Source organism: Mus musculus, chromosome 15 (genome assembly GCF_000001635.26).
Source record: "Mus musculus strain C57BL/6J chromosome 15, GRCm38.p6 C57BL/6J".
Taxonomy (NCBI): Eukaryota; Metazoa; Chordata; class Mammalia; order Rodentia; family Muridae; genus Mus; species Mus musculus.
In genome coordinates this window covers 10,535,291-10,551,058 of record NC_000081.6, presented here as the reverse complement: position 1 = coordinate 10,551,058, position 15,768 = coordinate 10,535,291, and the positions used below count along the sequence as shown (strand labels likewise).

At 44.7% G+C, this 15,768-nt stretch overlaps 1 protein-coding gene across 6 annotated transcripts in view; it reads left to right on the top strand.

The window, feature by feature from the left end:
• The window catches only part of Ttc23l (tetratricopeptide repeat domain 23-like), a 61,553-nt gene that overhangs the window by 7,717 nt on the left and 38,068 nt on the right, over window positions 1-15,768 (top strand). For all 6 annotated transcript variants that reach the window (XM_030248814.1, NM_001374772.1, NM_001378877.1 and 3 more), the window contains 3 exons: window positions 3,773-3,896; window positions 11,028-11,184; window positions 13,398-13,523. In XM_030248814.1, the coding sequence (XP_030104674.1) occupies window positions 3,773-3,896; window positions 11,028-11,184; window positions 13,398-13,523 (407 nt within the window). The remainder of the gene's footprint in view (window positions 1-3,772; window positions 3,897-11,027; window positions 11,185-13,397; window positions 13,524-15,768) is intronic.

Sequence of the window (15,768 nt, the reverse complement as noted above, 5' to 3'; positions counted from 1 at the left end):
AGTCGGGATAATGAAGCAGGAAGCCAAGAATGGGGGTGGTCAAGGAGACACTTGTTATAGGTAGGGTGCTATGGCCACAATAGAATGGACCATAAATCAAAGGATGAGAAGCAGAAAAGTAGCCCAGGTGAGCATCCAGATGAAGGTTCCAAGCATTTCTAAAGCCAAGTCAAGGACTCGGGAATCCAGATCTCTGAATAAACATATAAACAACGTGTCCAAAATCTAGAATCTTGAGATAGCAACACATTGGCTTTCCTCATTAAGACATAGCCACCAGCCTGCTATAGACTGTAATTTATCAACTGAGAGGTTCATACACTGACTTCCAGCCATTCATGATCACAGTAAAGTGATTCTAAAGCTTGTGTGAGGAAAACAGGGAGAGGGCTCAGAGAAGGCTGAGAAGGCCTTAGAGGCAAGTAATGTTGATGCCACTAGTGGATATCTGTAAGCCTGCCTCTGAAAACTGTCCAGAGAACTTTGAGTAGACAATCACCACAGCTTAGGTCTTCCTCAGTTCGCACACGCGTTCTGGAAATATCAGTTCTGTAAGCAGAACAGTACTACCTTCAACACCGTGTAAGTGTACGTCTTTGCTTTCTGTTGCTGTAATAAGCACCATGACCCAAAGCAACTCAGAGGAAAAGGTTTCTTTGTCTTACACTTGTAAGGAACAGCCCATCACTGGGGGAAGGTGAGGCAGGAACTCAAGCGGGGCACAGGCAGCAACCATGGAGAAAACATGCTTTCTAGTTTGGCTCTCTTTCATGCTCAGCTAGCTTTCTTATAGACTCCAGACTCACCTGCCTAGGCCTTTTCTGCCCACAGTGGGCTGGACCCTCCTCCTGCATTGACTAGCAATCAAGACAGTTCTCCATAGACATGCACAAGAGGCCATTCTGATCTAAGCAGTCCCCAGTTGAGAGCCACTCTTCCCAGGTAACTCTAGATTTTTGTATCAAGTCAGCAAAAAGGATTAACCAGCATAGCAAAAGGTTTTGAAGGTTTGAAAAGCCTTACTTAGCCAGTTTAGATAATGGAAATATTTATATCGTAGGACTTATATGTCACTCAATCCAATAGTCACAGCACTGAAGGGCAAGCTACTGCCATAAGCCACAGTGGAGGGGTGGCTTTTAAAGCATCCACTAGTTGTGTCTTCTTCCCTAGGACAAGGATTGTATGGGGTGATTCATACTGTGAGTGACCAGCCAGTCTAATTCAGAGCTTCTGGGGTTCCAGTATTTTGTTTTATACTCAAAATAGAACTTAATGTTTGATATGGTTAGCACATAATGAACTCTTCAAAATGCTGACTGGATATTTCTGAAGTATTGGGAAATGCCCTCTGCCAGTGGCTTGCATCATTAGATTCAGATGAAGTACCTGGGTAAGGAAGAAAATGTGGGAGCCAGGGGGAGCCAGTCTGTGGACCCATAGGAAGTGTTACTGTATTTTAAGTGGAATATAATTTGATAACTTTTAACAAACTTGGATCATGTGAACATGACCTAACTATTTTCTTACAAGAACTCTTTTAGGCAGATTGTATAGGCTCCCAAATTTCAGGAAAGGAAGCTGGGATTTGGGTGAGCGTCCCCACAGCAGCATCCAGCCGGTGAACATCACCATCGTGCTGGGACTCTAGCTCTTGGTCCTTTAACGTGGTGTTCCCTTTCATCTGAAAACTGATGTCTGGGTTTGTTGACCATGGTAGCCAGTGGGTGACTATGTAACGTCACAGGAATGCATGGCGACGCACGCATGCATGGCGACACACGCATTTCATCATTTCTAGAGCTTTCTGCTGAGCTCTTTGCCTTACTCCATCCTTATCACAAAAGACGATCCACTCATTGGATGCTGAACATAGACATCTTCAGTGCACAGACTTAAAACAGTAAATGTGAAGGATAAACTCTCTCTCTCTCTCTCTCTCTCTCTCTCTCTCTCTCCCTCCCTCTCTCTCTCTGAGTCAGGGTCTCACTGTGTAGCTCTGGCTGCCCTGGAACTCACTATGTAGACCATGCTGACCCTTAACTTATAGACATGCATCTGCCTCTGCCTCCTAAAGGCTGAGATTGAAGGTATGAGTCACTATGCCCAACAGGAATAAACTTCTTATGGAAATTATAGTCATTTGGGGAGATAGTTAAAAAAAAAAAAACCAGCAGTATCAGACGGGGGTACTTTGTATTAAAAATAAGATGGGTAAGAATTGGTGAGTAATTTTTAGAACAGTAGCCAAGGATAGCCCGTGAGGAGAACAAAGTGAAAGTGGAGAAACCAAAATCCTCAAAAGTGCATCACTAGCTAGCAGGGCCCCACAATGAAAGCTATTCTGCCCTATTCAGGGTCAACTGAGCGGTGTGTGTGTAACAGCAGGAGGAAGGTGAGAAAGGAGACGGGTAGAGAAATTAGCAAGTTAGTGTACAGTCACAAGATTAGTGTAGGGCATCCGAGCAGAGCTGTGCAGGCCAAGGTAAACATGTTGGATTTAATTTAACAATACAAATGATAATTTATACAGGAAATCCACATAAACTAAATGTACTTTGTAAAGATTATGTTGCCACATAAGATGTTCAAAAGCACTTAAGCTTATAATAATTATAATACAGTAGTTGATCACTTGGAGGATGCTAACAAGTGAACTTATTCTGAAAGTTGGTAGGCAAGGAGAAGGAATGACCGTGTACCCTGCCTTTCCATTACAAACTGCCCTATGGGGTATGTGTATGGACATGCGGGCACGCACACACATGTGCATGCATCATGGTGCATGTCTAGAGAGCAGAGGACAGTGTTGTAGAGTCAGTCCTCTTTCCACTCTTACATGGGACCTGCAGATCAACCTTAGATCACTAGGCTTGCGGTCTTAGGCAGCCAGTGCCTTCACTACTCAGCCATCTCACCAGTCCTGAGGAATTGCATTGCAGAGAAGTATTCCAGCTAACATATGAGAAGCAAAGATGGAGGATGAAGAAATTATTATTTATACTCTTTTATGAATGGAACTATGTAGGTGTGCTAGCATCAGGAAACAAGACAGACAAATATTACCGTCTGATAGATGACCATGGCATACTTAATTGTACTTAATGTTTTTTAAAGATAAAGGCATGGTAGCACTCACCACTCAGGAAGCAGAAGCAGGAGAATCATAACTTTAAGGCTAGCCTGAGCTACCTAGCAAAGCTGTCTGAAATACCAAACAACAATAGAAATCCTCAAAAACTTCAATATAATTAGGTTTATGACACTATTTGATATTAAGAAATCACTGCTGACATTTGGTGACAATGATTTTATGGTTCTTTCTAATCCCACATCTTTTTGACATATTAATAGATGAACTAATATAGTCTTTCTTCAGTGTAATGGAAGGTGAGAGTAGAGAGGAAGGGGTATAGGCTTGCATAGGACTGACAGTACAACACTCAGGAAACTGATGGAGCCATGCGCCTCACTCTCTAGCCGTAATGAAAGTCTTCCATGATGAAGTGCTAAAGGAAGCTCTCTGGCTATTGGAAGAGCATGGAGGACCAGGGTGGCAGCAGTTAGGAGAGTGTACTGTTGAGTCATATAAAAGATGGGAGTGGGTCTCAAAGTGGAAAGAAGAACTTGGTTTTAGGGTACACGTAGGAGGTGGAGCCAAGCAGACTCAGTGTGATGAGAGGGGGCAAGAATGCCATGCCAATGCCATGCTACCCTCTAGTGGGGCCCCAGCTTGTCTTCCATCCCTAAAATGCCTCTCCCCTCTTTGCAGAGCACCAAAGCAAACAAGGAGCTGATTCGGTGTTTCATCCTCTCTCAGATTGTTTTTGGGAAAGAACATTGGAAATGTGCACAGGCTTTAGCCAACCTGGCGTATGGTTACCTGACACTGAGAGGTACTTGGTTTCCCCAGCCAGATTTTGACACGCTGGCCCGTGAGGCCAAACCTAGACATCCCCTGGGGGGAGGGGGGCTAGGATGACTCGGAGGACGCCCCACTTAACTCCACACCACACTGCATAAAGAGAATGTGGGAACTCCATGGACAAAGGAGACAGTGTACTTTAGTAATAGAGAAGATGATGATGGCCCGGAGTGAGCGGGGGCCAGGAGTGAGGGAGGCTGGAGCAAGAGGGAGAAAGGGAAGGAGGGAAAAAAGAAGATGATGATGATAATAGTTATTGAATATTCACTATGTGCCAAGGAAGTATTTTTTAGTCCTCATCAATCCCTTGAAGGCTGCTAGGTGGTGATGATGGTGTATGCCCTTAATCCCAACATCTATGAGGCAGAGGCCAACAGATCTCTGAGGCTACCTGGTCTACTCCTTGTGGTTCACAGAGAGTTCCAGGACAGCCATGACTACACAGAGAAACCCTTTACAGTTACCCTGTTCTGGCACAGGTTACCAGCTGGGGTCCAGTTGCTGAAACTGGAACCTGAGTGAATGTTCTAAGTTCAGAACTCTTTAGTAAGAGCTCAGTCTTAAGAGATTGAGGCACTTCTGGAACAAGGGTGAGTGGGACTAGGAAGTGGACATTCTCTATGAAACTCCTTATTCAGAATATTGTGTGCTCTCTTCAGACCCAGAGGGTGAGAGCGCTTCCTGAAAGCCGAATAAAACTTTCTCCCCATGGTGCCTCTGCTTAGGATGTTTAGCCAACGATGGAAAGCAAACTAGGACAGTTGGCCACTGAAAGGTAGATCAGCAGCTAGGAGAACGTGAGTCGGGGGAGAGCAGTCGAGAGTAGCAGTGAAAGCCATCGGCTTGGACAAGCTTGATCAGAGAAAGTATATGAAACGAGGATGAAAGAGGGCAGATGGCATGAGAGCAGGAAGCAAGAGTGTTAGGAATGGGCTGCAGAAGAGACAGAAAACAAAATGGAAGGGCTGTGTCTTGGAAGTGCAGGGAGGACCCAGCGTTTCCACAGGAAGTATGGTCTGTCTCCGCACTGGCCGTTGGTAGTCGAGGCTGGGAACCCAATGAAATTGGAAGTTGGGTCACTGTTCTGGATAAAAGCTCTGTCTCTGGATTCACAGTCACTACCCAAGAGACTATCTGACTGAATTCAGACTTGAGGAGACAGACGGTATGAACCAGAAAGGGTGAGTTGTCTGATCTTACAATAACGCCAGAGGCTGTTTCTTATGGCGCGGGTGGAAGACAACCATGGTCAGGCTATACATTAAGCGTGTCCCATGTCCCTTTGCATTGTCAGCCATAAAAACTGACTTTGAGCTTTACCTTTCCAAGTCAACTCAGAGCTGAGTCTAAATGAGGAAGGGCGTGAGCTCAGAAAACATGGTGTCGACAACCTTTTCTCTGAAATTCGCAGTTCTTCCTGCTACGTGAGCAGAAAACTACATCTGGGATAAAAAGTTAGAATAAAGAAATTCTGTGAAGGAGAGTGTTTTGTTTTGTTTGTGTTTCTCTAGATGGGAGGATTTTCTAGTTACAAAGGTGTACCTAGACTTGGAACCTGAGTCCCTGGCACCCAAACAAGAGTTTTTCTAGAGTACACTGATTGTGCCCTTTCTTTGGGAGTGGGTCCATATCTCAGATTTCAGCCGTAGTCTTTACCTAGTCTCTCTCGTAAGCTTTTTTTAGTGTTTGGCCCGTGGACTAAACAGGGCTGTCAATATCATAGACCATTGAGAAGCATAAAGGACCTTCTGGGATACTTTTGTTGCTACTAATCCCATAACGACTTGTAAAATGGACAGATGGGCAGACTATATGAATCCGCCTGCTGTGGGGAAGAAGGGAACATCCATGTAGTGTGCTCAGACCTGGCTGCACATGGGCAAGTTTTACAGAGATCAGACCCGTTTTCTTCATTTCACTCTGTGTACGTTCCTGCGTTGGAATAGGGATGTCAGGTCCAAGAGCTGATCTCTCAGTAAACAGCCCGTTATTAAACAGTCTGTGAGAAATGAATACACAAAAGAGATCTCAGGAGGGACACGCTGAGACTATCATGTGGAGCCGCCCTTAGGTGAAGTGAGCTACCCAGAGACCTATGATAGCAGGCATTTAAGATCAGTGAAATCTAATAAAAGCCCTTGGAAAGGTTGAGCGAAGTCATTCCTGGCTGAGGCAGAAAGTAGTAGATGGTGTGTGTGTGTGTGTGTGTGTGTGTGTGTGTGTGTGTGTGTGTATGTGTGTGTGTGTGTGTGTGTGTGTGAGAGAGAGAGAGAGAGAGAGAGAGAGAGAGAGAGAGAGAGAGCTTTCAAGAAAGAATAGAGGAAATGAATAGGGTGTGGCTGATAGAAGAAACTGAGTTGTGGAGATTATATTCAAATGAAAGACCAGGGCAGAGGTGAAGGCTTAGCAGAGCACTGTGCAGCATCTGTTTAGACAGCAGGGAAATAACCCATCTAACCACGATTTGGAGCAGGGAGATGAACTTGGAAAGGAGAGTGTGCTGGACAGATAAAAGCATGGCTCTTAAATATGGGCCAAGACCTTTGTGCTGACATAGGAGGCAGGGATGGCTGCTAGAGAGTTTTCAGCAAGCTGATGAAAATATCAAAGCATCCCTCTCACAAAACTCATCCCACAGTGGTAGTCGAGTGGAAACTCTCTAAGTTATCTGCATCTAATACTAAGGCTAACCCTAGACTGAATGGGTAGAATAGGTAAGGAGTCAGGAATGTGTGAGGAAAAGATCATTTTAAAGTCAAGTCCCACGCCCAGGAATCTTTTCTAAGTACCCACTTGGGTCATATAGATAAGGCTATTTTTTGAAGATTGCTTATGGCACAGAAATATGATAAACAATGAAGAATTTATCATGGAGAACAAGAATGCAAACATAAAGGGGTATGACTTATTAAAGGATATGGGAGGCCTCTATAAACTCTCAGGGAAATATCGGAATGAATCTTTAGGGAAACTGGAATCACAGTGAAGTACACAATTACACATGCTCCACTATGTTCATAGCAGCCTTATTTATAATAGCCAGAAGCTGGAAAGAACCCAGATGCCCCTCAGCAGAGGAATGGATACAGAAAATGTGGTACATTTACACAATGGAGTGCTACTCAGCTATTAAAAAGAATGAATTTATGAAATTCCTAGCCAAATGAATGGACCTGGAGGGCATCATCCTGAGTGAGGTAACACATTCACAAAGGAACTCACACAATATGTACTCACTGATAGTGGATATTAGCCCAAAACCTAGGATACCCAAGATATAAGATACAATTTGCTAAACACATGAAACTCAAGAAGAATGAAGACTGAAGTGTGGACACTATGCCCCTCCTTAGAATTGGGAACAAAACACCCATGGAAGGAATTACAGAGACAAAGTTTGGAGCTGAGACGAAAGGATGGACCATCTAGAGACTGCCATATCCAGGGATCCACCCCATAATCAGCATCCAAACGCTGACACCATTGCATACACTAGCAAGATTTTGTTGAAAGGACCCAGATGTAGCTGTCTCTTGTGAGACTATGCCGGGGCCTAGCAAACACAGAAGTGGATGCTCACAGTCAGCTATTGGATGGATCACAGGGCTCCCAATGGAGGAGCTAGAGAAAGTACCCAAGGAGCTAAAGGGATCTGCAACCCTATAGGTGGAACAACATTATGAACTAACCCGGAGCTCTTGACTCTAGCTGCATATGTATCAAAAGATGGCCTAGTCGGCCATCACTGGAAAGAGAGGCCCATTGGACACGCAAACTGTATATGCCCCAGTACAGGGGAACGCCAGGGCCAAAAAAATGGGAATGGGTGGGTAGGGAAGTCGGGGGGAGGGTATGGGGGACTTTTGGGATAGCATTGGAAATGTAATTGAGGAAAATATGTAATAAAAATATTTTAAAAATATACATGATGTCAATAAATGCAGAAAAAGTAAAAAAAAAAAGAATTCAGTTCTTTCTGCATAAATAAGATGGGGATAGACAAAGTATACAAGAAAGAAAAGAAAAACACAATAGGGTGTGTTTGTGGTGACAGGAAATCAGGTTGGAAATGAGTCCTCAATGTTTGCCACTTCATAGACCTCTAACTTCTTTAAAGATGTTGTATTTTATAGCCCAGGCTGGCCTCCAATTTACCATGTAGTTGAGGATGAAGTTGAATTCCTGATCCTTCTGTCTCCATCTTCCAAGTGCGAGCTTGGCTTTAGCTTTACCATCATAGAAATAAATACTCTATCCTAAAATGATTATTGCACAGTCTCATGTGCTTGTAACCCACAGCAGCCAGGAAGCTCGAGCAACAGGCAGATCACAAGCCAAACCACAGAGCAAGTTCAAGGCTAGCCTGGGTTACATAACACCCTGTCCCACCACAAAAGAAAAGGTGAATTCCCAAATCAAGGACATCTGACTGCCCCTCACTGCTGGGATTGAAGGCATACACTACCAGTCCAGCTGGGTCCAGACTTTGGTGTGTTGATTTTGAATTGCAATTGGGAAGCCTACTACTTTCTTACTTGGTGTTAGAAATTGGGGATCAAACAGAAATGATAAGCATCAGGACAATTTGAGACTAAGACTAGACTAGAGGTATGGATGTTATAAGCATCGAAGCTAAAGAGGGTTTTAATGACAGAAATTCATAAAACTGCTGAGATGCAAAGAGAACAGGAGTATGCTGTGTAGTTTATGAATGTTCATGAATGGGAACGAAGGGCCTTGGGAAAGACTTAGCAAGGAGTGGTTAGAACAGATCAAGTAAAGAAGGGTCCCCAATGCTACAGCAGGGTGGGGACTAAGAAACTGTAATTTGATTATTTGCTAGGACTTCGGATACCTGAGAACAGTTGCTCCACAGTAGTTGCAGCAAAAGAGAGATTCCAGAGATAAATTCAAGGACCAGGGACCAGGGGTTAAACTGTATGTTCTCTAATGTTGGTTTAGTTTGACTGCTTTTGAGATAGTGCTTTATTTTGTAGACCAGGCTAGCCTCAAATCCACAATCCTCCTGTCTGAGCCCTTCTGGGTGTTGAAATGGCAGGCATTTGCCACCATGCCTGCTGGACTACGTGCTATATTTACTATATATTGAAAGAGATAGACGGAGATAGGAAGGATAGCTAAAAATATCAGAAGGAGGAGGAAAATAAAAAGGAGGAGGGGGCGGGGGAAGAAGACATCTTGTTTTATTAAAGAAAGAAAAACGGTAATATTTTAGGCAGAGACGAGGGAGCAAGTTGGGAATGAGTATTGGAAGTGTCTTTCTCAGTGATCTGTGAAGAGTGGCCATGGTAACTCTTATTATTATTATTTTTTTTTAAGAAAGGTATTGGCTTGGGGCTTGCTTAAAGTTTCAGGGGTTTAGTCCTTTGTCATCGTGGAGGAGAGCATGGTGATGTGCAGGAAGGCATGTTGCTGGAGAAGTATCTGAGAGTCCACATCTGGATCACAGGCCATAAGAGGGAAGAGACACAGGGACTGGCTTGGGCATTTGAAAACCCAAAGCCCAATCCCAGTGGCACACTTCCTCCAACATGGCCACCACTACTTCCACAAGGCCTTACCTCTTAATTCTTCTCAAGTAGTGCCATACTTGGTGGCCAAGTACTCAAATATATGAGTCTACATGGTGGCATTCACATTTAAACCACCACAGGGAGGATTTTTAAACATGGGGTAGCTGGGTGCGGTGACACATAACGGTAGCCTCAACTTGGGAGACGAGGCAGGGGGGGTCATTAGGCCAAAGCCATGTAGGGTACATAGTGAAACCTACTCAATCAATCAATGAACTCATGGATTGGATGGGATGCATAAGGGAGCCTGAAACCTGCTTAAAGCAGAATGTTACGTAGCTGTTGCTCGATGCATTAAAGTTAAGGATGCCAGAAGTAGAACTCTGTTTCCATATGCCCCGAGGAGTAATTCCAAGAGCTTGGTGGTGCAGCAGCTGAGAAAGAGTAGGCAGAGAACACCAGAGTCGTCGGCACCTGATGATGGTCTGTTTCCAAGTGCGCAGGAAGGAGAATACGGTGTGTGGACAAACGACTTCCTGCTATTGTGCTTACTATTAACAGGACAGTAAATTAATGAGTTAGTTTGCTGGAATTGGGAACTGTCCAGGTATTCATAGCTCTGTGTGAGGTGAGGATCCGGGTCATGAAAGGCCCACTAGGCAGGCTTGAGGACGTTTACCAGCCTTAGATGCCTGCAGAGCAGGGATGAAGTGAGCACGGCTCCTTGTTTGCAAGTCGAATGGCCTTTTCCTTTTCCCATTAGGAAACGGGAAAGATGGGAGTTAGAGTTGCCGATGAGGCAATAGTTCAATGGCAGGTGTTCCCTCGTCTACTGTCTACCTCTGTCGACTACTCAAATAGCTTAGAAGAATTCTCAGGAAGACCATTTCCCTTAGAAAACAAGAGAAACCCCCACCAGTTCTGTCTAGCTGGGGTTTGGCATTGCCTGTGTCTCCCTAGTGAGGGGCCTCACTGCACTTAGAAATTGGATGCTTGTGTGTTTTTATGACCAATTAGTATGGCCAGCTTCATCTTGGATTGGACAAAAAGAAATCTCAGATGGAAGTAATTACATTCCTAAAGCTTTGTATTTATAGACTGTGCTTTCCAGAGAGCTTGAAAACTAGCCCTGTGTGTGTCCATGTGCTTGCTAAGGGGCGGCTTTCATAATGAGTCTCATTTGCCATTTGGACGATGGAGAAGCTTTGCAAGTTGAAAAGGTCACAAGGCGTTTTTCAGCAGAATTGTGAAGGAGTCGCTCAACTCCCGACCCCGGAAGTTAGTGATTTTCAAACTGGGATCTGCAGGTCAATCTGGGGAAAGCTGCATAAAGACCATTTACAGAGTTCAAAATAGAATTTCCTGGGCCTATTCTAGAGAATCCAGCTTACTAGGCCTAGGTTAGATCGCCGGAACTGTTCTATATAAATACTCCAAATACTGTGGCTCACAATAGGAACAGGACCTGACATCCACACGTCTACCTTCTGTTCTTTCAGGGATGCCTTTGACTGGAACATGCCTTAGGTAATGTCTTCTTTTCTTGATACCCCCCCCAACTTCCTCAGGCCTCCCAGCTCAGGCCAAGAAACATGCGGAGAAAGCCAGGAACACACTGCTGACCTGGAAGCGAAATACAACTTCAGACAAGGATAAGAAGGAAATCCTGGAAACTCTGGTCAGACTCTACTATACTCTGGGGGTAGCCTGGCTCCTACAAAACCAATATCCTTTCTTTCCCAAGTGGATCTGGGGATCAAGGTGACAGACCACAGGCCAGATGGGAAGGTAGGAAATGGAACTGGCTCCTGTTAGCTGTGTTCCAAGTATCTAGGCCCTCCATAAGCTGCTTGTCCACCTAAAAAGGTGTGCATTATATTTTGTGTGTCTGTTCCTATAAACCTGGAGTTGAGGCAAGGAAGATATCTCACTATCGACACACCCCATAGCCAGACAGAGTGTTGCAAGGCTGGTGGGCTTTTCATGGAACCCTCAGAAATCAACACTCGCAATGCATGTATACGTGGTAGTGGTGGTCACAGTATAGGACTGGAGAGAATGGGTGGTGACTTAAGGTACACTTTAGCAAAATAGCGCCCATCCATTGTAATTCCCTGGGCAACTTTATGAACACGTGCTAGATGGCTTCCTTCCTGGAGATTTTGGTTTGCTAGGTCTAGGGTACTTCTGTTCCTTAAGATGCTTGCAAGCCACTGACAACCGTCTAGCAGGACCCAGTGGCTTAATGGGTTCTTGATCATCTAATCATTTTTAAAAATGCTGTTGAGACTATCACCTGTGAAACCAGAAGCCAAGAAAATGGACCAAGGAAGCTCTCTCCACAGCTCCAGAAAGGGACCCTCATCTATACCTGAATCACCTGAGATGACACAGTTTATTTCTGAGGATAGTTGTAGAAGTTCTAGTTGGAAATCTGATGGTCCCTCTGCTTTGGGGCCTGTAGCAGAGAGTATTGTGGCAGGAGTGACTGATTAAGCAGAACAACTTACTCATAGCCAGGGAAGATGTAAGAAACACATACGAGGCTGGAGAGATGGCTCAGTGGTTAGGAACACTGGCTGCTCTTCCAGATATCCTGAGTTCAGTTCCCAGCAGCCACATGGTAGAAACCATGACTTCCCATGAAGGGATCTGATGCCCACTTCTGGCATGCAGGTGTACATGCAGACAGGGCACTCAGAAAAAGAAAGAGGAAGGTGCTGGACTCCCGCTGCAGTCATCAAGGCCTTCTGCCCATGACCAGCTCCCACAGGTGCAGGCTCCACTCTCTCCCAGCAATGCCACCCTAGCATACAAGCTCGTGCCATGCAGGCCTTTCAGGACACCAGGGAGAGTCATAATATCCATGTCTATCCTCAAGAAACCCGTGGGTTTGGTCTTTGTGTATATTCTCCCCGACTTGGAAGGTGGAAAGAGGCTACAGTTCCTGAACAGTCTTGAGCATTCTGAGATCAGCGGCACCCATCTCTTCCCCTCTACACATGCCTCTCTATTGGTTATGCTATATGTGCTCTTCCGTTGTTATACCCTTATGGGGGAGAGGCTGAAATTAGGGAAATGGAAGGATGTTTGAGAATTAAGGGGATTTTCCTCCCTGCTATTTGCCTCTGGCCACAAACCTGCTTTTCTTGGATTTTCTAAATGACCCAAAAAGTCCCTTTCAGCGTAACTAGTTCCTCTCCTTTCTCACCACTGTGAAACAATTTGGTTAAAATGAATAACCGTTGTCCGGCAATTGATGATGTTAAAGGAAATCTAGTATAATTTACAGTATCTGTTCAGTCCTACAGACACTCACCACCCCAGACCTACAGACACTCACCACCCCAGACCTACAGACACTCACCACCCCAGACCTACAGACACTCACCACCCCAGACCTACAGACACTCACCACCCCAGACCTACAGACACTCACCACCCCAGTCCTACAGACAGACACTCACCACCCCAGTCCTACAGACACTCACCACCCCAGACCTACAGACACTCACCACCCCAGACCTACGGACACTCACCACCCCAGTCCTACAGACAGACACTCACCACCCCAGTCCTACAGACACTCACCACCCCAGACCTACAGACACTCACCACCCCAGACCTACAGACACTCACCACCCCAGACCTACAGACACTCACCACCTCAGACCTACAGACACTCACCACCCCAGTCCTACAGATACTCACCACCCCAGACCTGGACTCAGGCAGCCACCGCAGGGAACCCAAGGCCTTGTTCTTTTCCAGGCAATTCTTCCTTCTTGGTGGCGTACACATGGAGAGTAGGGAACACAGGCAAATGCCCGTTTGCAAACACCACCTTGTTTTCCCAAGGGTCGCTTTTGTTAGCTTATAGGTTACTACGTCTGTATAGTGGCAGTTAGTGTGTCTGGCATCACCCTTGACGGTTTCACTGGCAAACAGGCCTACATCCACCTGCAGAAAGCAGAGAGAAATATGAAGGAACTGAAAGAATTAAACAACGGTAACATTTGTGGAATCCAAGTCTCGGAGAAAGACCTAACCATTGCTTTGGGGAGGTAAGATCAGCCATAAATAAGCAGAAACTTTCATGAATGAGATCTGAGGTTCTTTCTGGTTTGTGGCCTGATAAAAGGGGGCTGTGTTTAGACAAAAAGCCCAGAGGTTACCTAATAATAAAAGAGGTCACATTTATCAAATATGGATTCTGCAAGCTTACTATATACGCTGCCACGTTTAATCCTCTCACCTACCATGGAGGTGATCAGTATGATTGTGGTTTCCTCAGAGGAACAGCAAGAGACTGAACTGGCTAAGCAATTGGTATAATGCAGTGTCTCTCAACCTACATGTCAGATATAAACATTATAATTCATAAGAGTAACAAAATTACAGTTAAGAAGTAGCAATGTGCTGGGTGGTGGCGGCGCACACCTTTAATCCCAGCACTTGGGAGGCAGAGACAGGCAGATTTCTGAGTTTGAGGCCAGCCTGGTCTACAGTGAGTTCCAGGACAACCAGAGCTACACAGAGAAACCCTGTCTCATAAAAACAAAAAAAAGAAGGAGGAGGAGGAGGAGGAGGAGGAGGAGGAGGAGGAGGAGGAGGAGGAGGAGAAGGAGAAAGAGAAAGAAGAAGGAAGAAGAAGGGGGAGGAGGAGGAGGAGGAGGAGGAGGAGGAGGAGGAGGAAGAAGAAGAAGAAGAAGAAGAAGAAGAAGAAGAAGAAGAAGAAGAAGAAGAAGAAGAAAGAAAGAAAGAAAGAAAGAAAGAAAGAAAGAAAGAAAGAAAGAAAGAAAGAAAGAAAGAAAGAAAGAAAGAAAGAAAGGAAAGGAAGGAAGAAAGAAAGAAAGAAAGAAAGACAGCTGAGAACCACTGGTTTAAGGTAACTTAACTTTTACATATTAGATCTAAGGTCTGAACACACACACACACACACACACACACTCACACACACACTCACACACACACTCACACTCACACACACACTCACACTCACACAACACACTCACACACATACACACACACACACACACACACACACACACACACACTACATTACTTTGAGATTGATTATTTTTCTCAGTGGCCTCTAACTTTTACCATCAAATGTGGCATCCTAACAGGTAAGAAATGAACACTTAAGATATTTAATTGGAAATTATCAGAGCAATGTACATGTGTGCATTTTTTTAAGGAAAGTTGTGTTCTGTGTAGAAACAAAGTTCACAGGATTTGTTCGAGCCAGAACAAGACTTAAAACTGTTTTGAGTTAAGGATCCTCTGAGAATCGAGTATTAGAAAGGAAAGTGGGCCCATCAGATTAGCAGGAAAAAGAAATAAGGAGAGTTTACTGTTCCCCAGATTTTTCAAATATCTTCTCAACCTTGAAAGAAATCTCTTTCCAAAAACTCTAAGTACTTGGCACGGTAGGGCAGATGACCGAATGGTAAGTAAATGAAACCCAGGTGTCACATCTGCCTCCTAGAACACATGAATCTCAAAGGCAAGTGGGACACGGTGGGGACATGGTGGAATGTTCTCAACAAAATCAGACTGTTGACAAGTCCACAGGGCCATAGTTAGAATCTGGTGGATGTCTCCTGCTGTCACAGAGGGCCGCGCTTGAAGGCTTCTGCCCTCTGTGAAACGAAGCTGTGTTTCCTTTTCACAACCAGTCCTCGAGTGTGCTTTGCCTATTCACACCACAAGCTTTGAGTATCAGTTCATGTACATACTAAGTGTTACAATGCCTTCTAGGTTCTTATCACACACCACACCCTGTTCTGAGTGCTTTGAAACTGTATCCCATTCGGTTCTTGCTAAAACCTATAAGCCTGGTCTACAGAGTGAGTTCCAGGACAGCCAGGGCTACACAGAGAAACCCTGACTCAAAAAACCAAAAAAAAAAAAAAAAAAAAAAAAAAGCCCAACAACAACAAAAAAAGAATAGGCATTCTGAATATTTTTATTTTACAGAGAAGAAAACGGGGCACAGAAATACATACTAACTGAGGTGAGAGAGCAAGTTGAAGTGCTTGGCTTCTCACCGAGACGTCTGAATTCATAGGTCATTCTCTGCACCTTGCTGTTGTGTTTGATATGGATCAAATAGATAATAAAGACAAATACCTCGAAATGCCTTTTCCCACTGAAGGGTGGAGGCAATAAGGCGAGATTGTTCAGGCCAAACAGCTTCCTAACATCTCTCTCATAGCTCTTGGTGGGAGCCTCCCATTCTTAATGTCTAAAGAGTAAGGGAAACACCTTTGGTCAAAAGAAAACTTGTCTGCTTGATCGAAGAAA